The sequence below is a fragment of the Bidens hawaiensis genome, unplaced genomic scaffold (genome assembly GCF_021521415.1).
Source record: "Bidens hawaiensis isolate Kalapana, Puna unplaced genomic scaffold, B.hawaiensis_p1.1 tig00032856_1, whole genome shotgun sequence".
Lineage (NCBI taxonomy): Eukaryota > Viridiplantae > Streptophyta > Magnoliopsida > Asterales > Asteraceae > Bidens > Bidens hawaiensis.
Window position 1 is genome coordinate 206,603 of NW_027495630.1, and position 27,593 is coordinate 234,195.

Here is a 27,593-nt window from a genome sequence, read left to right on the forward strand (position 1 = left end):
ACGCAGCAACGAAAGTAGACGCCATCGTCGGCGCAGCAGCCATGACAGACGACGTCATAACCGGAACAGTTGCTTCAACAGTATAAGCAACTGAACCAGTACCAGAAACAGGCGCAGCCGCCTGGGTCATCGCCTCGGATAGGTTGACCAAACCTATCGTCGTGGGTCCCGAACCACTTCCTCCCGCACCGCTCTCCTCAAAAACAGATAAGTCCACTCCTGCATAAAGAAAAACCAAAGATATAAAAACAAAGGCGGAAGGAAATGCGGAAAAGGTACACAAAAAATATATTTACTGGTTTTCTTGATCTTGAAAGCCCTGACAGGGGGAGATGGACCCGATGAAACTGGCCTCTTCATGCCAGTCACCTTCGCAACGCTTGGCGGCTCGATATTGACAGCCGTTGTCTCAACCTCTGAGACAATGGTCTCGTCACCACCATCAAGGTTCCCCGCCGCCTCCTCACTTTCAGTCTCGGAATCAGAGTGATTCCCCAGGTCAACGAAGGTAGCAACCTTCGTTTTGCCCTTCACGCCAGCCGCCTTCTTTTTCCTCACAATAAAAGGCCCATCTGCAGATCCCTCATCAGAAGATGACAAGATCAGAGGAATTCCAACAGAAGTTTGAGCATGAAGAGGATGAGGATTAAAGAACTCCTTACCTGGCCGAGTGGCGCTTAAAATGTCATGGCCTGGCGGGTAGACCTCTACGAACCTATCTGCATTCCTCTCCAAAATGGGCAACTCGTTCTCATCAAGATCACGAGTACCCAACCGCGCTGGACCACCAGTCTCCCGCGGGTGCAAGAGCGACTGTAAGTTGTTCCCTTCTGAAATAAAAACGATAAAAATGTTAGAAGGAAAACCCTAAACCAACACAAAAGACGGGGCGTACCAAAAGGAAGATAGTTCAAACCGTATTCAAGAACGATGGGTATTTGCGGCGTCCCAGACCCGGCGTCCTTCCACACGCGACTCATCCCAAGCATGACCGTCCCAGACTCCGCGAAGCGATATACAGGAGTCTGAATCTGGGAAATCTTGGTGAACCACTCCGTCTCCTGGTAATTGGAAGCCGGAAGGTTAGGGAGTACCCTCCCATTCTTGAACGTCATCGCGATGGGAACGACACAAGCGGAAATGAAGAAAAACTCGCGTTTCCAAGAACGAAGACTGCGCTCAGTAGCACAGATCTTCAAACCCTTGATCCGAGTGACAAGGGTATACCAACCCTGGACGCACCTCTAGGTATAGAAGGTCATCAGGCGGTCGACTCGAGGCTCGATATCCAAAATACGGCACACCCATTCGAAATGGCGAACTTTAGCAATTGCCATTGGGTGCACCTCCGTCAAATGAACACCGTGTTTCTCCAAAACACGGTATACAAACTTCGTTAATGGGAATCTTAGATTCCCATATAGGAAGAACGAAGCGTAAACCCCTATCTTGCCCTTAGGGGCATCGTACACCGTCTGGTTGGCCTCCAGAAACTCCGGCTCATAGGGCTCCAACATGAATTTCTTGACGATGTAATGGTATACATCGACAGAAAGAGTACACTGACACTCGCCAACTGTACTCTTATCGTCCTTATCGGACGTGGACGTCGGATTCTCGGGGTAAACGTCGGACTCCTCGACGTTAACCTCTGGGTCATGAGAAGAAGACATTTTTTAATGTTGAGGAAAGAAAGCGGTTTCAGGAGAATGCTCGCCGGAAAAGATGAGTATTCGCCGGAAATCGCTTAAAAGGAAAAGGAGAGTAAAGTGAAGATAATGGACGAAATACACCCTCTCCCCCTTATATACTAATCGCAATGAATGCGAAGAATTTAATGCGGATGAGAGAGAAAGCGCAGGCGCAATGACACGGCGACACGTGTGGATAAAGCAAGCTGGCAACAGATGTCGGAATGGCGCGTGTCATGAAACTCGCGCCCACGCGCCTGAAAAAGCGTCCTGATTGACCACATGCTGTCACGTCGTCATAACTTCCTGCACATCCTGAAACCGTCAGAAGACGCCAACGTCCCTTCAACCGTTTGGACTGTCCTTATCCTTTCACCAACTCTCCGAATTTCAAAAAGATTCAAAAGGATTCAAAAATAAGAGGGAATATACCCCCTTACATTGGAAAGCAAGAAACCATAAGACAAGTGCGGGTACAGTGTCAAGGCGAAACCTTTCACATACTTAGCACTTGCAGGGAATTGAAACCAAGAAGATCGATCTTATGGGCCATGCTTGCGGAAAGAGAAATAACACCCCCGCATGGCGGGAACGTTGAGAACTAGATTGTTTGAAGCTTCAAGGTGGAATTAGTTGTTTAACATAACTAATCACTATGTCTAAAACTACCAAAACCTCGTGGAGAATCTACACAAGTGAAACTCAACGCTCCCGACTTGCGAAGAGGTTACACATCTACCCGCATCGTACCCAAAGATCAGGCAGAAAAGTCGGGAATTTTCTGCAAGTGACATTAGGAAAACCGCGGGAAGAATCCCCACGGAGAACCTTAAAAAACGAAAACCCCTCTTTAAAGCCCCTTGCTTAAAGTCCAGAAGTTCCCCTCACTTATTAACAATTCATGAGAAGAACAATGGACTGGGGGGACTTGAAGAGGTAGGTCCCCGCAAAGCCCAGTTGGACCCGCAAGACTCACCTTGAAGAGGTACGTCTGCGCAAAGACCAACTGGATCCGCAGGACCCACCATGCTCAGAGATGAAGACCTTACACGCAGTAAGCCAGCTGTCCCCGCAGGAAAGCCTCCCTTGGTACAGTACCCTGCCTGTTCCCGCAGCTGTGGGTACAAGCCAAGAAGGAAGGCTACCCGCACTAACAGTAAGGCTACACGCATAAGGCACTAACTCTTATACTTCAGCAATGTCACCTGAAGAAGGAATGAGCAGGGCAGGAATATTCCCGCCCAAAAGAGCCAGTCCGTACGCTTCTAGAAGATCTTTTGTACTATACCTACCAAGGTATGGACAAATAGACAAGATCTGACAAAAGCAACCCATGAACCAATCACAGGGTGACAGCTCACTGACAATAGTACGAGGAGGAGCACGCTCAAGTACAAAATGTCACTATCAGCCGCTGCCTACCCACCAACTCCCATCGTGGCACGAACGTAGCCCATAGTTGGTGGAAAAGGAATATTATATACAGCTGGCCGTACCTGCTTGGAAACCTACCTTCGGCTATAAATACTCCAACACCTTGGAACGGTATCATCATCTTCTCTCTAGCTATTTCTCTCTATATACACTTATATTCAGAGCAACCTAGTCTGATTCTCACGCCGGAGGGTGGTCACATGGAGGAACCCCCCCCCCCCCCTTCTCAGCGACGAGCTTATGGTGTCTGTTTTGCAGGTTGAGAAGAATAACCATCTTTGCCGGACCTAACCCTCGTGGGAAACATCTACTTAACCCTAAGATTATCCTTAATCTGTCGGGGTCACTTATTGTTTCTTCACAAACATATATTCTATATTAATCGGTGCAACAGTATGCCCTTAATTTGTTTTTGGGTGATAATGTTGTCTTTTGTTTTTTTAAGATTGAAGTGAACAATGTTGTATTGCAATGACCAGAAATGTATATTTACATTTTCATAAATAGTTATAGTAGTATCATTCATGTATTTTGTTTTGTAAGTCAAATTTTGGGCTTACGGATTTAAAAAACGAGTGGTGTTGGAAAATATCTATACAACAAAAAACCACATACCCACAGATTTGTAAATAGACGACGATTTTATATGTTGAAAACCAAATGTCTTTGTTAACTTACTAAGATAATTTTTTGAACCCATAATCTAAGAAATCAACATTCAACACCCACATGAGCCATGATTCAAAAACCAAAATCTAACAATTGAATTCATATGAGTAAAAAAGTTGGAAACCATTACCTAGGACAGCATGTTAACTCCACGAAATAAATATGAAAAATCAACGCAATCAATAACCCTTGGGAGCCCTAATTCGAAAAGCAAGAAGCACAAAATGTAAGCAAACCTTAAATCAACATACATAAATGATTTACCTGTAATCTACGCCATTCCACCTAAATATCGTTTCCTTCTTCGTTTTGCCGACTGGAATCCGTCAATCGCCAGCCCGTAACAACGCTCGTCTGTTTGTTTTTCTGTATAGAACCCAGCCTTTGTCCCTCTCTCTAGATAGACAGCCACAGACCCGCTGCTACCTATAATCAATCATCTATGGAGTCGCCGATAGAAACAGAGAGAAGCTTCAAGTTGAAGATGAGAAAGACAAGTGAGATGAGTAAAAGGTAGTGACAGCTAACAACAGCCGGCAAGATGTGCTTTTATGTACTTGCAACTTACGCTTAAAAATGTGTAGGAGAAGAACAATATTAAAATGAGAGACAACATAAACTTGTGAATATATATATATATATATATATATATATATATAAACCATGATGAGTTTTAACAACTTTAAGAACTTAATTTTGAACCACACATTTAATTAAATGATATGAAATATATGACTGAGATTAAATTTAAGTAAAAAATGAAGCAGGAGAGAGAATAAGTATTTTTGATAATTACACAAGTTTAAACGTTAGTTACACATTTGTAAAAAGTCGATTCGGTGTGTAAAAAATTATTGTAATTTTTTGTACATTACTTACACTTACGTATTACACATGTGTAAAAAAATTCGAAAAAAAAATTGTTAGGTTGAGTTATTTCGAGTTCTTAAAACTCAAAGTGGTTCTCAAAAGAAATCAATCCTATATATATATATATATATATATATATATATATATATATAAAATTGAAGTTGGCTGAATACTATTTTTTTTTCTGGAAGCGTGTATAATACTGGAATTTTGTTATTAGAGACTAATTTTGTGAATTTTCAGTCTCTAAATGAGTCATATTAAAGACTGAAGTAAGTGGTATCAAAAACTAATTCTCAATCTTTAAAACAATTTATTGGAGACTGACTTGATATGAAATACCAAACCTAATAAAAGTATTAGTGACTAAGGAGTCTTGTTTAGAAAATTGATTTCCGGTCCTTAAAGTTATACATTAGAGACTAAAATATAATAAAATCGAAGACTGATTTCCGATCACTAAAAAGTTGATTTGGGGACTGAAATGACGTCGTATCGTGGAACAAATTAAAGACTGGGTTTTTATTGTATTGAAGACTGACTGACCTTCAGTCCTTGTTGATGCCATACAACAGGGACTGATTTTTAGTTACTAAAATAACTATCTAGGACTAAGCATCTGTTACTGGCTAGGGACTGACAAATCAGTCCTCAATAACCATTAGATACTGAATGGTGAGTATTAGAGACCAAATTTTCAGTCTCAAATACCAATGTTTTTTGTAATGAGCAATTGTACATGTGTCAAAGGTGCTATATGATAAATCTTGCTTCTTTGTTTTTATTTGCTAACATTATTGTAATTGTAACCGTAATCATGTTATCTCTATCATAGTTTATGTAAAATGTTTTATGGATTAAAAGATAAGTTCTTGATTATGACTTTACTTCGGTAATTAAAAATGGTGTTTAGTAAGTGGCCAGGATATTCAAATCTTTTTTTCTGCCAAAAGGCATAAATTTGTTTCCATAGCCAAAAGTCATTCATTTAGATGTGAAAATGAAGATAGTGTGTAAGTGCGTAGGCCCATTAAAAACACCGTATAAAAAATAATAATATATGCATGTACTTGGTGTTTATTGTTTGTAATGGTTCATAATCAAACTGAGTTATGTTTGATTCTAATGGGCCATAACGAGTATTATTTGGTTTTAACGTGCTATATTACTTACAGGCACAAAAACTGAAAAAGAAAACATGTCTGCACTGCTGCAACAAGTGAGAATTATTTACTGGTGAAAAAAAAAAAGAAAGAGTGAAGAGACTCATCAGATGAAACTAGTGTGGACATTAGAGAGGCGAATTCTGAAATGAAATAGGCAAACAAAGAAATGAAAGAGCAAGTTCATTTCAATTTGAAGAACATACCGAAAAATATATTTAACCAGTTAAGTAGCGATCTTTTAGTAAACAAGTTTAATTCGGATATTTGTTAATGTACCTATGTTTGTTTTTTTAATCGTACTTGTATTTGAATAAGTTTTTCATATTTAGTTTTGAATGAATTATTAGTTTTGTAAGTCAATTCAGCTTTGTGAATTTTGAACTATTTGATTATGGCAATAATATTAATTTATAAATAACGGAACAAAAAATAATAATTCGGTAAATTTTGTAAAATGCTTTGGCAACCTAAATGATGGTTAAAAAGCTGGTGGTAAGTTTTAACATCATGTGGTGGTAAAAAACTTGGTCGCAAATTGGTTGTAAGTGATTTCAATTGCAATTTTGGTTGCTAAGCAATTCAGTCAGAAAATTGGTCATGAGAAGGTTTGGTTGCAATTTCGGTTGCTAACAATTTGGTTGCAAAATTGGTCACGAAAGGATTCGGTTGCGATTTCGGTCGAAAAAAAATTCAGTCGCAATGTCAGTTGCTAAAAGTTCGGTCACAAAATCGGTCGCAAAACAATCCAGTCGCAAATTCGGTCACTAAATTTGCAACTAAAACTACAGTCGCAAAATCGGTTAGAAATATTTGGTTGGTCGCAAAATAATTACCGACCAAGGTTTAACCAACCGCCAAAATCGGTCGCAAAACGGTCGCAAAAGAGCATTTGCGACCGGAAAGGCGGTTGCAAATGCTCAGTTTTCTAGTAGTGAAATGTTCCAAATTAACCGATCTTTTAGTCAGTCCAGTTGTTACATAATTAGCTGCTTTAATTTTTATTTTTTAAATTCACAATAATTCAGTGTTTGTTTATATATATATGTGTGTGTTTCTGGTATAGGGTTTGATGGTAAACCTTGGTCCTAAATGCAAACTAAGGCTTCCCTTTTGTTGGGACCAAATATCAAACGCTCCGACTTTCCAAAAACTTCGGTTCTCCATTCTCTGATCATCAACTGCGTTATTCTAAGGCTACACCAGTTGACCATGTGTCTCAAATTATCATCACATGAACCACCATAACAAGTGTTAGTGACACCATTGTAACTTGCAAATAGCATTTACAAGCTCTTTTAATACCTTCTTAGTATTCAAACATAAATAATAAAATTTAATATTTCATATAATTACAAACATTTTCTATTATTATGAATCACAATAATAATATTACACACATTTTCTATTATTATGAATTCTCATAATATCAAGTGTTGACTTTTACATTAGTCAAATCATGTTGGTGTGTATAGTTAGGTTGCAACTTGTTTATAGCCTTTAAATATACAAGCAGATTATTGAACTCAAGTTTTTCGTGATACGTTGACTGAAACTGAAATAATGTTTTTCGTGATACGCTGACTGAAACTGAAATAATGTTCCTCATCGTCTTTATTATCTACATTTGTTACAATCCTAAAAAAAAAAAGTCAATTTTTGACTTTTAAAACTCAAGTTTCTAGTTTGAAAAGTTAACATAATATGCCTTCTTTAATCCAAAATGGATCTAGTTTGTATTATTTTGCTTGAAGCAAACACACTAAAGTTAAATGTTGAATTTTTCTCTTGCGACCCGCCACCCTCTTCAAGATCTAATCGTGTTTTCTGTCAAACTCTCTTAAATCCTCAACCATTAATGGCTACTCTCTCTTTGCACTCAATGTAAACAATTTCAACCATTTGTTTATGTTTTAGTGCATTCTATTATAATTTATTTGTCAAAGAATATATATAACCATAAATCATATGTACTTAATAAACAAACAATATAACATAAGTTGAGTTGATATAATAATGAAATTACCTGACGAAGGTTATGATGAATTTTTTCAGCAAGTGGTATTCCTAAACTATAATTGCAGAAAATAAACAGTGACATAACAATAAAAATATTAAAGGTAGTGGTATCAAGTCAGTTATAAATTATACTTACTCTTTAGAAAGAATTTTTAGCATGAGTGAAATCTTGTTGACCATCTCATCTTATGAAGCAATACCAAAAATTCAACAGAACGCAGCTAAGAGTAATAGACGGTTGTGAATAAGCGTTGTGATAAGTTGACAGTTGGTGCTTCCTTTAGCCATATGGCTTGCTGACTCGCTTGTCTTCTCGTTTAGAGAAAAGCTAAAATTTTAATAATTGTAAATTGTGACCCAAGTTTTAATGTGTATAAATTATAATCTTTGTAGTTTATTTATTATAAATTATGTGTATCTTATATATCACCTTTTGTTTTCTTACTGTAGAGGTAGGGTCCCAAACCCCCAGTACGACCATTTACTTATTACATAAGATGTTATATTTGTTATGTTATTATTTGGTTACTACCTAAGGCTCAATGGGCCGGGGATTGTGGAGGTAACCCCCAACCGGGCTTGGCCCATTAAGGTTAGGGTTCATGATGGTTGTCATGGAGTCTCCTATATAAGGACCTTCATATCTCATTTGAAAGATCCTTTCTTGGACGTACTCTTGGCCTCCACCAATATTTTTATATCTGTAAAAAGAGTTTACTCTTAGCAGTCACCTCCACCCCCCCTGTTCTTTCCATGGCAGGTCTCAAGCAACCAGAGAAGAAGATCGAGATGCGAGTTCGCATGTGTACCAAAACCAAAGAGAACATCCATCTAACCCAGGAGGGGTGAGATCTCATGTTCCTTCAATAACCCATCGTGGGGAATACTTAACCATAACCCTCGGACTAACGTGTTAGACCTTGAGGGGTGGATTTGTGTTTCTTCACTTACATTTGTCAATATATGTTTGAAAATAATTTTTTAAAAATTAATGAGCCGGCTTGATGAGCCATAACTGGCCCGGCCTGGCCCGGCTCTGCTCGTTAAGCATGGCCTAAACAGTTTCCATTTTTTTTATTTTATATAAGTTTCCATTTTTAAGTTTTATATGCTTATTTAAATATTTAATGGCGCGTGCCATGGTGCATCTTTAAACATTCTATCTATAGCAAGGTTTGCAAGTTTATGGGTTTTTGAAGTAACTCAATTAGTAGAATATTTTGTAACAGCTAAACACAATGTTTCATATCAAACAGCTAATAGCATCTAAATGCACTTACAAAATGAAAATGGCAAGTTTTGTTCATTTATTTATGTACAATTTCATTCGTGTGTTCGGGTTCGTTTGTCAAAAATCTGCCTCACGTACACCTGCACCTGGACCTTCACCTTCACCTTCACCTTCACCTTCACCTTCACCTGCACCTGAGATGAATTAAAAATTGTGATATTAGTTATACATATTATATTGTTAATTCGTAATATATCTACAAGGAAATAACAATACCTAATTTGTTTCCGTTTGAAAGCTGTAAGCATCGTATTGTTCGATTCCAGGTTGTCTCTTTTGTTTCCGCTAGTGGCGTTTGAACAGAGAAGAAAAGAAGGGTTTGTATTATTATTTTTCTCTTGAGATTCATGCCAGACTAGGAAAAGACAAGGAAAAACAATATTATTTTGTTGACAAGGGAGTTCAATGGCCACCAACTTTATCCAGATTGTTTAATTTTTTGAGAGGGTCTAGCTTGTTTATTTTGTTGGGCCCGAGATCCATTTAAGCAAGGGTCGAGATTCTATTTTGCAAAGTATGAGTCAAGAATAGTTGAATCAAGATCCTATTTTTCGTTGAAGAACAGTTTTAAGTCAGAAGAAGCGTTAAAGAAACGGAGAACCAGTGCCAACCGCGTTTGTCAGGTTTTATCGTTTCAGTTTAAAGTTTCAGTTTCTGATTTTCAGTTCGATATTCCGCTGCGTATAAATAGGTTGATTTTTTAACAGAGTTCAGTAGAACAATCGTTAAGTTCAGGCTCGTGTTGCTGTCTCTGTTTTATCCAGTTTTTCGTTTTAGTCATTGCCATGGCAGAAGACGGAAAGGTTTCGATACAGAAGTTTGACGGACAGAAGTTCGGTTGGTGGAAGATGCAGATTGAGGCACTACTTTGTCAGAAAGACTTGGATGTAGTGTTCGAGGATGAAAAACCAGAAAAGTTGTCAGAAGCAGATTGGAAGAAGTTAGACAAGAAAGCTAGGGCTTGTATTACATTGTCGTTGTCGGAAGATGTGGCGTTTAACATCATGAAAGAAACCACAGCACGTGGTATGATGGAGGCGCTATCCAACATGTATGAGAAGCCTTCGGCAGCGAATAAAGTCTATCTTATCCGAGAGCTAGTGACAACAAGAATGAAAGAGGGTGGGTCAGTTACAACTCATATCAATAATCTTAATTCGATCTTGTCCCGCTTAGTGTCAGTTGACATTAAGTTTGATGATGAAGTTCAAGGCCTCTTGTTATTATCCTCTTTGCCCGACAGTTGGTCGCAAACAGTGACTGCAGTTTGTAGTTCGTCTACAAATATTACTTTCGATGGGATTCGAGATCTGATTCTGGGAGAAGATTCAAGACGCAGAAGTTCAGGTGAATCATCAGGCAATATGCTAGTCACAGAAGGTAGAGGTAGGGGAAAACAGCGAGGCAGTGGGAGCAGGAAGAGGAGTCAGTCTAAGACTCGTAAGGATATTGAATGTTGGGGTTGTAAAGAGAAAGGACACTTCAGGAATCAGTGTCCGAATGGTAAGAAAGAGGTGAACGTTACAGAAGACGACACAGATGACGGGGTCAGTAGTGATGAGGCTTTGGTTTGTAGTGTTGAGAGTAGCGTTGATGCTTGGGTGATGGATTCTGGTGCATCGTTTCATGCCACTCACTGTAGTGAAACGATGAAGAATCTTAAATTTGGGGATTTTGGAAAGGTTCGACTAGCGAATGATGATATTTTAGAGGTTACGGGTATGGGAGACGTTGATTTGATAACTTCAGCCGGTACTTCTTGGACTTTGAAAGACGTGTTGGGTTCGTAGGCCTTGTTGGCCCGGTTTATTATATGAAGTCAAAAGAGGAGACGGGTGTGGGCGGTCGGTCCCAAGCCCGGCCCGGTTTAGATTTCTTGCATAATAATTTACTAACCCTAGTTCAGTCTCTATATAAACAACATTATGTACTTGTAATATTGGTCACTCAATAAAGATATACCTAGTTGCCACCCGTGGACGTAGGTCAGTTTAGACCAAACCACGTTAAATCCTCGTGTTCGTTTACTGCTTTCGTGTGTGTGTTCGGTTTCGTGTGTGAGTTTAATCCTAACAAGTGGTATCTAGAGCTTAGGTTCGGATCACGCGAAGAACACGTTGAACCAGCCGAGTCGCCGCCAAACCATTCAGCCGCCGCCACCCTACTGCGCTAGGGTTCCGCCGCCGCCTACGGTTTTCCGATCGCCGTTAGGGTTTCCGCCGTCGTTTCGCCGCTACTAAACCCAGCCCGCGCGATCTGCGTTTTTTTGTTGGTTCCGTTTGAAAGCTGTAAGCATCGTATTGTTCGATTCCAGGTTGTCTCTTTTGTTTCCGCTAGTGGCGTTTGAACAGAGAAGAAAAGAAGGGTTTGTATTATTATTTTTCTCTTGAGATTCATGCCAGACTAGGAAAAGACAAGGAAAAACAATATTATTTTGTTGACAAGGGAGTTCAATGGCCACCAACTTTATCCAGATTGTTTAATTTTTTGAGATGGTCTAGCTTGTTTATTTTGTTGGGCCCGAGATCCATTTAAGCAAGGGTCGAGATTCTATTTTGCAAAGTATGAGTCAAGAATAGTTGAATCAAGATCCTATTTTTCGTTGAAGAACAGTTTTAAGTCAGAAGAAGCGTTAAAGAAACGGAGAACCAGTGCCAACCGCGTTTGTCAGGTTTTATCGTTTCAGTTTAAAGTTTCAGTTTCTGATTTTCAGTTCGATATTCCGCTGCGTATAAATAGGTTGATTTTTTAACAGAGTTCAGTAGAACAATCGTTAAGTTCAGGCTCGTGTTGCTGTCTCTGTTTTATCCAGTTTTTCGTTTTAGTCATTGCCATGGCAGAAGACGGAAAGGTTTCGATACAGAAGTTTGACGGACAGAAGTTCGGTTGGTGGAAGATGCAGATTGAGGCACTACTTTGTCAGAAAGACTTGGATGTAGTGTTCGAGGATGAAAAACCAGAAAAGTCGTCAGAAGCAGATTGGAAGAAGTTAGACAAGAAAGCTAGGGCTTGTATTACATTGTCGTTGTCGGAAGATGTGGCGTTTAACATCATGAAAGAAACCACAGCACGTGGTATGATGGAGGCGCTATCCAACATGTATGAGAAGCCTTCGGCAGCGAATAAAGTCTATCTTATCCGAGAGCTAGTGACAACAAGAATGAAAGAGGGTGGGTCAGTTACAACTCATATCAATAATCTTAATTCGATCTTGTCCCGCTTAGTGTCAGTTGACATTAAGTTTGATGATGAAGTTCAAGGCCTCTTGTTATTATCCTCTTTGCCCGACAGTTGGTCGCAAACAGTGACTGCAGTTTGTAGTTCGTCTACAAATATTACTTTCGATGGGATTCGAGATCTGATTCTGGGAGAAGATTCAAGACGCAGAAGTTCAGGTGAATCATCAGGCAATATGCTAGTCACAGAAGGTAGAGGTAGGGGAAAACAGCGAGGCAGTGGGAGCAGGAAGAGGAGTCAGTCTAAGACTCGTAAGGATATTGAATGTTGGGGTTGTAAAGAGAAAGGACACTTCAGGAATCAGTGTCCGAATGGTAAGAAAGAGGTGAACGTTACAGAAGACGACACAGATGACGGGGTCAGTAGTGATGAGGCTTTGGTTTGTAGTGTTGAGAGTAGCGTTGATGCTTGGGTGATGGATTCTGGTGCATCGTTTCATGCCACTCACTGTAGTGAAACGATGAAGAATCTTAAATTTGGGGATTTTGGAAAGGTTCGACTAGCGAATGATGATATTTTAGAGGTTACGGGTATGGGAGACGTTGATTTGATAACTTCAGCCGGTACTTCTTGGACTTTGAAAGACGTGAGGGTTATTCCAAGTTTGAAGAAACGTTTGATTTCAGTTGGGCAGTTGGATGATCAAGGGCACGATGTTAAGTTCGGGAATGGGCAGTGGAAAGTAGTCAAAGGGAATCTCGTTGTTGCTCGTGGAAAGAAAATGGGTTCATTGTATATGGTCGGCATGTCACCGAAAGGAGTGGATCCAGTTTTGGTGAAAGACAAAGTCCGGTTCACAGAATCTCGTGGGCAGAAGAAGGTTCGTTTTGCAAGTAACAAACCCAGAGCCAAAGTGAAGATTCAGGATGAACGAGCTAGGAAGGTTAAATCAGTTGGAGGACATCGTGACAGTGGGAGCACAGGTCGTGTTTCAGTTACAGTTCCAGGTCGACAGTGGATTAAGAAAACCAGTATTCCAGCTGTAAAAGTCTCTCCAATGAATTACTTGCTGAATATGGAGAGTGTTTGTTCTCAGGTTATCTCAGGATCCGGTAGTTCTTTACAGTGGGAGCCGGTAGGGACAGAGAATGGGTCAGGGGCAGTTTCAGCCGTGACTGACGTGTTGGAGCTCCGGGGATCTTCAACGGGCCTTCAGGTTAATTGATGAGAAGGCGGTGGCAACTAGAAGAAGTTTAATGTTCAGATTACAGAAGTACAATCAGGAGTGCAGACGAGAGTACTCAAGGCCTCCGAGTGGGAGATTGTTGGGTTCGTAGGCCTTGTTGGCCCGGTTTATTATATGAAGTCAAAAGAGGAGACGGGTGTGGGCGGTCGGGCCCAAGCCCGGCCCGGTTTAGATTTCTTGCATACTAATTTACTAACCCTAGTTCAGTCTCTATATAAACAATATTATGTACTTGTAATATTGGTCACTCAATAAAGATATACCTAGTTGCCACCCGTGGACGTAGGTCAGTTTAGACCGAACCACGTTAAATCCTCGTGTTCGTTTACTGCTTTCGTGTGTGTGTTCGGTTTCGTGTGTGAGTTTAATCCTAACAAGACGTGAGGGTTATTCCAAGTTTGAAGAAACGTTTGATTTCAGTTGGGCAGTTGGATGACCAAGGGCACGATGTTAAGTTCGGGAATGGGCAGTGGAAAGTAGTCAAAGGGAATCTCGTGGTTGCTCGTGGCAAGAAAATGGGTTCGTTGTATATGGTCGATATGTCACCGAAAGGAGTGGATCCAGTTTTGGTAAAAGACAAAATCCGGTTCACAGAATCTCGTGGGCAGAAGAAGGTTCGTTTTGCAAGTAACAAACCCAGAGCCAAAGTGAAGACTCAGGATGAACGAGCTAGGAAGGTTAAATCAGTTAGGGGATATCGTGACAGTGGGAGCACAGGTCGTGTTTCAGTTACAGTTCCAGGTCGACAGTGGATTAAGAAAACCAGTATTCCAGCTGTAAAAGTCTCTCCAATGAATTACTTGCTGAATATGGAGAGTGTTTGTTCTCAGGTTATCTCAGGATCCGGTAGTTCGTTACAGTGGGAGCCGGTAGGGACAGAGAATGGGTCAGGGGCAGTTTCAGCCGTGACTGACGTGTTGGAGCTCCGGGGAGCTTCAACGGGCCTTCAGGTTAATTGATGAGAAGGCGGTGGCAACTAGAAGAAGTTTAATGTTCAGATTACAGAAGTACAATCAGGAGTGCAGACGAGAGTACTCAAGGCCTCCGAGTGGGAGATTGTTGGGTTCGTAGGCCTTGTTGGCCCGGTTTATTATATGAAGTCAAAAGAGGAGACGGGTGTGGGCGGTCGGGCCCAAGCCCGGCCCGGTTTAGATTTCTTGCATAATAATTTACTAACCCTAGTTCAGTCTCTATATAAACAACATTATGTACTTGTAATATTGGTCACTCAATAAAGATATACCTAGTTGCCACCCGTGGACGTAGGTCAGTTTAGACCGAACCACGTTAAATCCTCGTGTTCGTTTATTGCTTTCGTGTCGTGTTCGGTTTCGTGTGTGCGTTTAATCCTAACACTGTCACACGGTTCACTGAATGCTCGGTATGTTTACAAGCCTATTAACTTTGTAAGCGATAAGTAGTTATGTGTTTCCAGCAATTCTCTAATTATCACACACACACAAACACACTCGTCTATATAATTCTATATGTATTAAAAAGTATTTGATGTGACAGGGAATGGTAGCGGGACATGTTTACTATTTTCTTGAAGACGTTTATCCAAAAATGACGGGTAGGCGACCTCTAAAAACCCCGTCATTTATCAAGTCTCTTTTCGCTGATGAACCAGTCGTGGTGGCACGGGCTGCAGAAGTGAGATTTGCTGCCCCAGCCATCGATGAAATGAGGCGTGACTAAATAGTAATAGTTCTATTATTGTCATGAAGCTTAAGTATGCACATATTATGAGTATGGTTTAAGACATCAACTACGTAGGATGTTTATGTTACTAACAAGTAGTATAGATTTACAATTTTATATAAGTTTCATCCATGTGCAAAGGTTTAACAGCCTTTTGGTTTGTCAAAAATATTGTTGCAATTGTCTTGTGTAATTTTAGTTATCCATGAAATATTACAAGTGAACAAAGGTTTCTGATTTTCAAGTCACCAAACATAATAACTTGTTTTAGGGATGTGCTTGGTACCGACACCAAATTTTGTGATCCTGATTTTTTTGAAAACTAGGCACCGGTACCGAAACGAACCGGATTGTGCTAGTAACGGTACTGTGCTGATCTTGAAACATCAAATCATTGGTATTGAAACGTTACCGGTTCGGTACAAGTACCCGGTACCATTTGGTCATGCCTGTCCATGTTTTCAGAAAATGCCCGGTTCAGTACTGGTACCGGTATTTACCTGTTTGAGTGTATCAAACAGATACATAATTGTGTTGGGTACGGTACCGTACCGATCCTCTTGAAACATCAAAAAGTTGGTACCGAATCTGAACATGTATTCGGCAGTCGGCACGAGTACCTGGTACCATTTGGCTTGCTTTGTCCCTGTCCAAGTAGTATACAAAAAATATGATGCCAAATGAATATGCGTGGAAACATTCTCGGGTGGCAGCTTCTTAATAATGAACAAAACCATAGACGAAGGGATCAAGGATCTCGTTAGCTATTGACCGAAGGGAAACCTATAGCTTATGGAATCATGGGGTCTTGCCATGTAAAAGATCAAGTTAAGAACTGGATGATCCAAAACATCAGATGACATCAAAAGCTGATGAAGTTGCTTATGGCTTTTTGGAGAGGCAAAATGTTCAAAATGCTTATGGCTTTTTGGAGAGGCAAAATGTTCAAAATGCCCCTCCAAAAGCACCTAAAAGCTGCTTTTAGGTGCTTTTGGAGGGGCATTTTGAACATTTTGCCTCTCCAAAAAGCCATAAGCAATTTCAAGAAGCAATCCCAAGCATGCTCGAAATATGCTGCTGTTACAAAATTAAGATTAATATTGATTATCAATCAATGGAACATAGAGGTGTCAATTTCGAGTTTTCGACCCATTTAATGGATTGGATGCATTTAAGTTTTACTAACGGGTGAAACATGTAAGATTTAAAAGGAAAAGAGGTCAAACGGGTTCATTATTAATTTGCAAACCCTCTTATATCACTGGTGTTTGTTTGCCGTTCTAAAAATGAAAATATAAAGGTTAAACCTCAACCACTACATACAATGTCTTTGGTGTTTGTGTTGTGTTCGTTTGTTATAAAAATATATAGAAATATAAAGATATGCAAAGATGCATGACACAGAGGGTGGGTGGGTGCATTCAATGAATCAAAGGGCATGCATACTCATTATATGTGTTTCTTTCTCTTTAAAAATAAATTTACTTTAGTTTTTATTTATTTAAGTTAATTAATATAAAAAATGTTTTAAGAAATAAGTGAACATTTTGAGAGAGAAGGGGGGGGGGGGGGGGGGGGGGGTTGGCGTTTGCAGTATCAACTATCAAGCATTAGTAGGCCTGAGCCCAATGGGCATAACCAATAGTGACTATTGAGGCGTACAGTTTTATTTTTTTACTTGTGGCACGGCTTGTTGTCTGCTTATCTGCCACCACTTCATTGTAATCGTTTTGAAAGATAAATTAATATAAACATCCATCAATGTGGCTGAGATAAAATAAAATTAAAAACTACTAGTCACGGGTTCGAACCCGACACGGGGCGAGGGTTTACGGATTCCATCAGGGGGAACGGTCTCACGACAGTCGAGGAGTCGACCTTGGACATATCCCCAAACAAAATAACTTAAGTTTCCATGTCCATGTATTATACAAAGAATATGATGCCTAATGAATATGCGTTGAAACTTTCTTGCGCGGCAGCTTCCTTAGAATGAACAGCACCATAGCCGAAGGGAGGATCTCCGTTAGCTGTTGACCGAAAAAGAGAATACGTTAAAAGCAAAAGGTCAAATGGGAAACCTGTAATATATGAATTGTGGTGTCTTACACTCTTACCATGTAAAAGACCAAGTTAAGAACCGGATGATCAAAAACATCAAATGACATTTCTGAATCAAAAGCTGATGAAACACCCTGCAGTTACCAAATGATTTATCATTTGACATGGCTATTAAAGAGGTGACAGTTTCGACGTGCTTTATTTTAAATGGACGCGCTCAGGTTATATTTGGCTAAACGGGTTAAGGTAACTAAAAGTAAATTTTCAATACATATATCCTCTTAAATATAATCTTTTGATAAAGAAACTAGGGTATTATTGAAATAATATTATTGTATTTGACACTAATTATTTACAAAATTCATAATTTTCATTTTTAAATGTTAAAAGGAGACGAAGGTCTGCAGAAACTTACCACAAAGCATCTTACTAGGAAGAAGGTAAAACATATTGTTGTCAAAGATCCAACCTACAAAATTAGCACAATTTATAATGAAATTAAATATTTAGATAACTAACTGTACTAAAAACAATTTGTTTTTCCATTGTTCATATAAGTATATAACAATATTCATAATACAACATACCTCATGAAGTTTCCTCTTCCTCCCTTCAGATTCAACAGGAAAGCGTAGCAGCGTGTGATATAATCTAAATGGGTTGAAAGAAAATCATAACGGATTAATAAATAAATAATACATGTTAATATAGGCCTATAAGATTTTCAACATTCACCTTCCTCCATTAAACAAGAATCCTAATGCTGTCATGAATGATACAACTGCAGAATATAGCACAAATTATTTATTAAACTAACTTGGTTTTATGAGCTTGAAAAAAGGGTCAAGTTTCGATTTTTAAAACAAAAGTTTGTGATATTAACCGTAACTAGAACTAAACTAACCTGCAATATATAGTTTTCCCACAAAATGAACCATGCTGCTGTCATCTACCCAGAGGTATATCCAGATACATACCTGATATAAACAAGTACGCTAGATATAAATAATAAAATTCGAATCAAAATAGTACCTAAAAAAAATTCCCAATCAGCATTTGAACCCAATTCCTTATAAGCTATTAGAGAAAATCACCTAAATTGCCTTCCTGATAAGTAAGTTTCACAACATAGCCTTGACTTTAATTTTTTATTTTTTTCAAAACAACCGGTGTGTGACAAGTGTCCCTTGGCGCAACATATTTCAATGTTGGCACTTGACACAACAAATCCATTCTCTACTTTTTAAGTAGATTAATAAATTAATTCTCCTATGTAGACGGAAATACGTTGTGTGGTTAGGGTGTCATGTGGAAGAGTCTGGTCGACTAAAACAATTTCTTAACTAAAAACAAGAAAAGTCAAATGATGTTTGACCCATTAAAGTAAACCATAACCAATTAATAAGTACATGGATCAAATTTGCTAACCTGAATGACATAAACTCCCACATTAATACGAGAGTAAGTAAACTTGAGTTTATCTGCTGGCCAACTTCTAGCCTGCTTATTATAAGAAAATAAAAAAATTACATAAAATTTACATATACAAGATTAAAAGGGAAAAAAAATGGTAAATTACAGATTTCACATGCCTGGTAATATATCTCAGCCCAATGTAGGAGAAGGGGAGCATAAGTTGAAAAGAAAAGGAGTCCATGAATTTCTAAAAGAACCCAGACAAAAACCTAACAACAAAATTTTGTAATTATTATTTTTAATGTTTGGGACTTCCTTCTACTAGCAATAATCAGTTTTTGATGTTTGAATAAACTAATGATCCATTTTCATTTTTCACCTTGGGATGCAAGTTGAACACTTGCATATGAAATCCGAAAACAATGGCGCGTGCTGCAGAAATAGCAGTGTCAAAACATATTACTCAAATACAATGATGACAATAGTTCGATGAATTCTTTATTTTATACCTCCGTGTACAATGAAATGCATGAGGTGGAAAACCTTCTGTGTTGTCCAACCATACTCGGGCAATCTGATTTCTATTCTAGTTAACTGAATCTGTGATGACAGAGATGAATACAAAAAATCATTACTAAAGCCTTCTCCTAGTGTTCTCACTTTGCATATAGCAAATATGGTTTATAGAGTCTATGATAGGATGAACAAGTCTCGGTTAGGATGCCAAAAACATTTTGTAAAGGTCGAACATCACCGGTTTTTAATTATCAAAAGACTGAAATCAGTCTTCTGCTACCTCAGATTAGCTTATACCTTCAACAATTTGGAATACCTAAAAACAAACCCCACAGGGCATACACCATTACAGAAACACAAAGAGAAAGCTTACAAGAGCTATGGCAGATATAAGGGCATAAAAACAACACAGAGTGAAGAAGATCCCATCTTCCGACCAACTTGAAGACAACCACCCATCCAACATCTTCGACGAACGCATAAAAATATAATTTTAGGATTGAAATCTGGATTTTTAATCTTGTTTATGATGAGTAAACTAGCAGTAGGAATGATATGGAGCAGAGGAAAGAGGACATTTGTATACCAATGTTATTTTACTAATCTAAGGTATAAGTCAACTAATTTGTTAACTGCACCAATTAAAAACAAACATATTGCATTTTTAATTATTTTATCTTGTTCAACAATAGCAAATTGCCAGCTAACCAAATGAACACAGAAAATGTCCCCAAAATTATTAAGTTATCCATGAAAAAAATCAACCAATCAAGTGCAAAACAATAATGTTGTTCTTTTGTTCTTCCCACAAAAATATTACAACAAACAAAGGTTTCCTGCAACCCCAAATCCAAATAACTTATGTCTGCATGTTCATGTATTATACAAAGAACATGCTGCCTAACGAATCGGGTGATATTGTGCCGAAACTCTCTTGGGTGGCAACTTCCTTAGAATGAACAGCACCAGAGCCGACGGTAAGATCTCCGTTAGCTGTTGACCAAAAAAATGTCAAAGTCACAAAAGTCAAACGGGAAACGTGTAAGTTATGGTGTCAGTCTTACCATGTAAAAGATCAAGTTAAGAACAGGATGATCAAGAACATCTAGTGACACCTCAGCATCAAAAGCTGATAAAACATCCTGCAGTTAACAGTATTAAGTTTAATCATGATTATCAATTGATACGTTATTTTTATAGATGAGGAAAAACAATAGAAACTTACCACAAAGCATCTTACAACGAAACAGGTAAAGCATATTGCTGTCACGGAACCAACCTGCGAAATGAGCATAATTCATAATGAAGTTAAAAACAGTTGGTGATTATGCAAATAGATACAACATTCAACGCATACATACGTGGAAAACATTTATATAAGGAATAAACGTGTATAAGCAAAGCACCGACCTCATGAAGTTTCTTTCTTCTTCCTTTTGATTCAATGGGAAAACGTCTCAGCATGAAAAATAATCTAACTCGTTGAATATAAAAAAACAATTCATGAGGTTAACAAGAAAATAAAATCAGAATGGATTTATTAATAATGTTTGTTTATATGAGCCTATAAGATTTACCTTCCTCCATAAATCAAGAATCCCAATGCTGCCATAAATGATACAACTGCAGAACACAGTATGAATGAGTTAAAACCACATAACGAGACTACGATGGGCGGTTGGATGATTGTTTTGAAAGTGATAATGTGATAATAATACATGTTAATAGTGTTTGGATGTGTTTGTGTTGTTTGAAATTGTAATTATCATATGTTAGTATTTGGCAAATTCTAATTATTTAAGGAATTAACTAATAAGATAACCAAACAGGACATTTTCTGTGCAAAGAGTAAAATATTTTATAGTTTTGTTGCAGCTTGGTATGGAAACTCATTATTTGACCCGTAAATAATGAGATAATCAGAAGCAAAATTGTTCATCCAAATCTTGAAAACTGATTATTGTGGCTACAAGTATCAAACTCATTCAGTTTTGGGATGTTAAAGTTTGGCAACAGTTAAAAATTCATTGGAAACCGTTAAGTTTGATCTAAGTTACTTTAAAAAATAAGAATAAATTACACATTTTCGTCCTACAAGTATATAAGAAATTGCGCATATTATCCTTAATCTCTCATTTTACACGAAGCATCCTTTATGTACAGTGTTTGTCACGTGTTTCGTCCTTTCCAGTAACTGGTGTTAAAACCATTATGTAATATATTAAAAATAATAAAATAAAATAAAACCCTTAATATTTCAATTACAAAGTAAGATAAGTATGCTTACATAAATACAAATAAGTTCGGACCAAAACCACCCTCACCTTTTTGGATAAATGGGTTTCGATCAACATTTTATTTTTCTCTAATCGCAACTTGGGTTTGATTTTCTATTGGTGTTGAAATCTAGAAAAAAAAAAATCATTGAAGGTGAAGAAGATTAAAATTCATTGTGTATTTCTTCAAAACCTTATTACCATCCACAAAGTCATTCCAATTAGTCGTCAACACATACTTGTCGGTGTATTTCATGTGCCACGTCTTTAACCATAGTGGTCGCTCACACACATGAAACATCAAACTCACCACTCTAGCCTAATACCATCTTTAAGTCCATCAATAAACCATATAAGATTAACATTGCATGAGTTCTTGACAAGTTATTGATGACATTAAAGATGGTATTGAGGTTAGAGTGGTGGATCCGTTGTTACAAATGCACGAGAAACAACTATGGTTGAAGACTTGGCACACGAAGCACACCGGAAAATATGTGTTTTTAGACAAACTGGAATGAATTTGCGGCTGATAGTAACGTTTTAAAGAAATAACAAGCAAAAAGCATACAAATTTATTTTATTTATGTTAACATATTTAGTAAAACAAATATTAAGGTTTTTATTTTATTCTATATGTTAGTAAACTACATAAATGGTCCATGTGAATAAAAATAAAAATGTGTAAAATTTGAGAGGTCAAAAGTGTACTTATTAGAAAGGGTACATTGGTCATTTGACGTTATACTAACCAAGAGAATTTAACGTCAGTTAGTGGGAACTAGAAAGGAAGAAATGTGCGACAAACCCTATACAAAAAGGATGATTCGTGTGATTAATGAAGATTAAGAAAGAAAGGTGTGTGTAACTTCCTATATACCTAAAGGACGAAAAGTGTAATTTATTCATTAAACTAACTCAGTTTTTTATAAGCTCAAGGAAAGGGAAAAGGGTCAAGTTTAGATCTTTAAAACACAAGCTTGAGATATTATACAATAGCTAAAACAAACGAACCTGCAATAAATATTTTTCCCACAAATTGAACCGTGCTGTTGTCATCTATCCAGAGGTATATCCAAATACAAGCCTGATACAAACAAGTATGTTAGGTATAAATAGTTACATATAAACCGAAATGATACATCAAACGGTCTTTTCTAGAGGTGGTTTTACAAGAAACACATTTTGTTGAATTTTTTTTATATTATTTCAAGTATCTAATTTCCTGAATTAAGTGATTTAAAGTGAAAAAAAAGTTTTTATTTCCTTTTTGAGCTATTCTTTTACCTGTTTTGACTCTTTAAAGTAAAACATAACCAAATCAACTGATTAATACGTAAATGGATCACAATTGCACCGCAAATAAAACATGAATGTGTAAAATGTACATGCAACTAACCTGAATGACATAAACTCCCACATTAACACACACGTAAGTAGTCCTGAGTTTATCTGTTGGCAAACTTCTAGCCTGATTATCATAAAAAGATCATATCAAAAAATTATATATTTAAGATTAAAAAGGATGATACAAATTCAGATTTTCACATGCCTGGTGATATATTTCAGCCCAAAATAGGACAAGGAGAGTATACGTTGAGAAGAATAGTAGTCCCGGAACTTCGAGTAGCACCCATATGGAAACCTAACAACAAAAATTTGTAAATAATCAGTTATCAATGTTTGAATAAACTAATGATTCGCTTTCTTTGAAGCTGGAATCTGATTCAGCATGCTCACATGTGGATGTAAATTGAACACTTGCATATGAAATCCGAAAACAATGGCGCGCACTGCAGAAAGAATAATCACATACATATTACACGATGCAGATGATAATCTTCAAAGATAATAGTTTGATGAACTCTTCAGATTATATTTATACCTACCTCCATTTACAATGAAATTCATGAGGTGAAAAACCTTCTGTGTTGTCCAACCGTATTCCGGCACCCGGATTTCAATCCTAATTAACTGAATCTGTAATCACAAACACAAACTCAAAACAATCAGTACTAGTTCATCAGTTGTACAGTTCCAAACACGAATTAAACCTTCAAACATAACATTAAGATGCAAATTCTGTTTTGTCAACAAATTAGTAGATGCCCGATTAACCTGTATACCCGAAAAACTGGAAGCTGATTAACCTGAACCCAAAATAGTGAATACCGAAAAAACCCGAACCCGACCAACCTGGACCAACCTAAACTAGTGCTGTCATTTATAACCAAAACCCGAAACCCGGCCTGAAACCAAAGCCACCAGAACCTGAATTAGTACTAAATACCCGAAAAACCTGAACCCAAATTAATAGACGCCTGATTAACTTGTATACCCGAAAAACCCTAACCTGATTAACCGAAACCCGAAAAACCCGAACCCGAACCTAATACCCAACTAAGGTGCTGTTTGTTTTTCAGAGGTAAAATGTCAGAAGACTGCGAAACCACATCTGCCAACATCTGTAGCAGAAGAGGTGGACCAAAACTCTGCAGTCTGTAACAAGAAGATTGTTTGTTTTTTAACATCTGCAGATTGCTAAAATAAGCTGATAATAATAATTTCTCTTTTGTTAGCAAATTAGCAATGGCATGAGTGAAACATACATATTAATTGATCAACAACATTATTAAACAACTTCAATCTGAATCAAAAGAATAACAAATCAATACATAAACTATAAATCAATTAATAAGCATTCAATCTCCATCAGGTACTGTGTTCCGGTAAGTCAACGAAGAAGAAGATGACGTTGACTTCTTCCAATTCAGCACCGGAAGAAACAATTATTATTATTATTATTATATGTTTCTATTTGGTCCTTACTGTATGAATACAGTCGGAATGCACCAGAGGAGGTAGAAAGGCGGCGGCAAGCGACGGGGTTGCAGCGGTGGGGAAGTAGGGCGGCAGTGGAGCGACGGGGTTCGGTGGGGGAGTTGGGCGGCAGTGGAGAGAGGAGGGGATTAGGGTTTGGGAGTTCTGATGGAATACGTTTTTTAATGAAACGTCTTCGAAAAAACAAACACACTGCAGAGCCCAACGTCGGCGCGCCCTCTTCTCAGTGCAGACAAAAAAGGTGGAGAAGTGCCTCTGTGGAAAAACAAACGGCACCTAACTTGTATACCCGAAAAACCTGGACCCGAAATAGTTAATACCAAAAAAGGCCGAAGTGGACCCACCTCGGGTCACTTTTTTTCCCAGGAAAGAAAACCCAAACAACCCGAGAGAGAGAGATGACGTACGAGAGCTATGATGGAAACAAGGGCATAAAAGGCACAGAGAGTGAAGAATATTCCGTCTTGCCACTTGCTTGATTCATTAACCTCATCCCACCAGCTGCTCAACATCGAAGAATATTCCTCCGGCGACGGTATGCTCAGTAGCATTCGCCTCCTCATTACAAAATACAAACCCTACTCGATCCAACGATTAATTACAAACACGCTCAATAATACTACACACGTGTTTTTGTGGATCAAATTAAGGATTCATTCGTCTAACACTTGGGGCTAATCAATAGTGTGATTGATTGATTGATTGATTGTTTCTTCCTTCTTCACCTACAACATAATATTTTGTTGCAACACACTTGTATGATTCTTTGGATATGTCGACCTTTATTCAAAGGAAATAATAAAATAAATGAGCAAGGAAGAAAATGACAATGACAATGACAATGACAATGAGATCCCCTTAAGTTTATATTATCTTTGTACCTGTGTATTACACGGGTATTGTCAAATAATAAAAATAAAAAGATCCATTATTTGAAAGAAATGAACAAAATCAAAGGTAAAAGTAAAATACATAGTACAAACAATAAGAAGTCTAGAATCTCAAATTTACAAAATCGATTTATATATACAATATTTGCATAAATTATTTTGACCAATTACCCGTGGATAACTATGATGAATGAGATAAAAATTAGAAAATTAGAATGAAAATTATAACTTATTTCTCAAAATTGTTTTGTCCCAAGACCTATGGATTGTTAGAATATATAAGATGAGAAATTAGATAATTAAAAATAAAATTATAACTCATTTGCCAAAATTATCTTGACCCATACATGACCCATGGATTGTTAGGTAAAATTAAACGAGAGATTAGAGAATTGGAAAGGAAATTATAGCCCATTTGTTAATATGGTTTTGCTCCTTAACCATGGATAAGTCAAATGAATGAGAAAAAAGATTAGACTAAAAATGAATGTGAGATTGCTCATCATTTTTATTATTTTCTTTTATTAGTATAGTTAAATCAATCTCAAAATCAATACAAAGTTTACAAAAATACATTACTTACAAATATTATAAATGATACAGTATACTTTTTTTAAATATGTGTGTTTTTTAATACCTTTTTTTTTGTCTTTAAAAGATGTGGATGGTTAGATAAATCATGTGACTAATGCTTAATACTTATTTTATTTTATCTTTTTTAGGGACATAGTCTTTTTAAAAATAGCTACCGTCAATTTACATGTGAGATATGAGGGATGAACATGGCTTGTCAGGGTTCAAGTCCTGATCTCACTCGGTTTTACCGACTCCTTGTTGTCGTGCCGTTTGACGGGCATGGGAGTCGGGTTTTATCCGGGGAATCCCTCAATAGGTTAACCGCTATGGGCTCTGTCCGTCTAGACTCGTGGCCGGCTCGGGCTACCTTTAGCCAATGAGGGCCGCATACAAAGAACTCGACGTTACCTAGTTGGTCGTTCCATAAAAAAAGTTTTATATTAAAAACTGCATAAGACAGGTGTACATTAATAACTTAGTGAGATAAATGAGTGAGCGGTTATATAATCATCAGTTTATAACACTTAAAAGAAAGAAATACAAGTATATTATGTGACTATAGTAGTTATTAACATTTTCTTTCTTTATGTTGTCTGATGGATTTCTTGTTTGGTAGCCGGCTTGTTAGATCATTTATAACTTCGCATCAAAACATTAAGGGCGTATTCGTTTCACAGAATTCATGGAATTCAAAGGAATTGGAATTAAAATCCCATGACATGGCGTGTTCGTTTCGTTGGAATTGGAATCTTAATTCCATTTTGGTGTGTTCGGTTCATAGAATTGGAATTGTAATTGGAATCTCAATTCCTTTTAATTCCAATTCCTATTGGAATGTTCAAATTCCAAATCCGATTCCTTCCAATTCCAATCATATGCAAATTCCAATTCCAATTCCAATTTTATTTCATTCTGTGAAACGAACACGTTCTAATTGATTTCTAGCTTTTACAATGGTTATATACATTTCATGATGTTCACTCACTAGGTCTTACCGTCCTAGGATCTCTTCTAACTCTTTTCTTTGCAATATATTGTACGTAAAATATTAACTCACCTATCTAAATTTTAGTTTGTGTCCTAGGTTCATACAACTCATCTTTCTGTTTCTATTATTATCTTAGTAATAGTAACTAAGTTACGAAGACAATGGGTTGTTATATGACAAAAAAAATAAAACAAAACGTCATGTCATGTCACGTTACTGTCATGTAGGCAGTGAGTCTCGTCTCATTGGTTATTTAAGGATGTATGGTTTAATTAAGTCACCATATACCAAATATATATATATATATATATATATTAGTTTTTATCCCCCATATTACGGGGGCTGTTTTGCATTACTCGTTTTTAATACTTATATACTTATTTTGAATTCAATATATATATATGAGGTACTCTATTTTTTTGAGTAGTAGAGTTTAAATTTTTGGTTTAATTTTATTTATTGTAATGAAATTTATAATATACTTAGAGTTTGATGATAAAAAGGTTTCACAAATAACTAAGATGTTATAACCCAATTTAAAAGTTATCTGGATTTGGTAACACCTAAGATCTGCTTACCTTTTTACTATAAAATTGTTTTTTAATTATAGATAATATTTAAAAAAAACTTATATAATAATTTTTAGTATATCCTATTTTATAGGATTTTCACATCAATAATTTGGTGAGAATAATTTTTAATTTAATGAGATGTTATAACCCGTTTAATTAATATATGGGTTTGGTAAGACCCATACCCGTGAATTCG

At 37.3% G+C, this 27,593-nt stretch overlaps 2 protein-coding genes across 2 annotated transcripts in view; both read right to left on the reverse strand.

Moving 5' to 3' along the window:
- LOC143584241 (tobamovirus multiplication protein 1-like) overlaps positions 1–19,720 on the reverse strand; it is a 30,393-nt gene extending 10,673 nt beyond the window's left edge. Inside the window, exons 1-12 of the mRNA XM_077066331.1 lie at positions 19,628–19,720; positions 19,248–19,338; positions 19,118–19,170; positions 18,915–19,007; positions 18,751–18,822; positions 18,227–18,299; positions 18,058–18,103; positions 17,910–17,973; positions 17,738–17,791; positions 17,379–17,456; positions 17,229–17,291; positions 9,218–9,271 (exon numbers count right to left, since the gene is read on the reverse strand). Of these exons, the coding sequence (XP_076922446.1) occupies positions 9,218–9,271; positions 17,229–17,291; positions 17,379–17,456; positions 17,738–17,791; positions 17,910–17,973; positions 18,058–18,103; positions 18,227–18,299; positions 18,751–18,822; positions 18,915–19,007; positions 19,118–19,170; positions 19,248–19,338; positions 19,628–19,720 (834 nt within the window). The remainder of the gene's footprint in view (positions 1–9,217; positions 9,272–17,228; positions 17,292–17,378; positions 17,457–17,737; positions 17,792–17,909; positions 17,974–18,057; positions 18,104–18,226; positions 18,300–18,750; positions 18,823–18,914; positions 19,008–19,117; positions 19,171–19,247; positions 19,339–19,627) is intronic.
- Positions 17,151–24,958, reverse strand: LOC143584239 (tobamovirus multiplication protein 1-like). The gene is made up of 12 exons (XM_077066330.1): positions 24,779–24,958; positions 23,420–23,510; positions 23,271–23,323; positions 23,083–23,175; positions 22,930–23,001; positions 22,545–22,617; positions 20,832–20,877; positions 20,665–20,728; positions 20,480–20,533; positions 20,319–20,396; positions 20,152–20,247; positions 17,151–17,205 (listed from the first exon to the last, which is right to left on the reverse strand). Exons 1-11 carry the CDS (start codon positions 24,932–24,934, stop codon positions 20,155–20,157), a joined length of 873 nt encoding a protein of 290 aa, XP_076922445.1. The 5' UTR covers positions 24,935–24,958; the 3' UTR covers positions 17,151–17,205; positions 20,152–20,154.
- Positions 24,959–27,593: the final 2,635 nt, after the last annotated feature.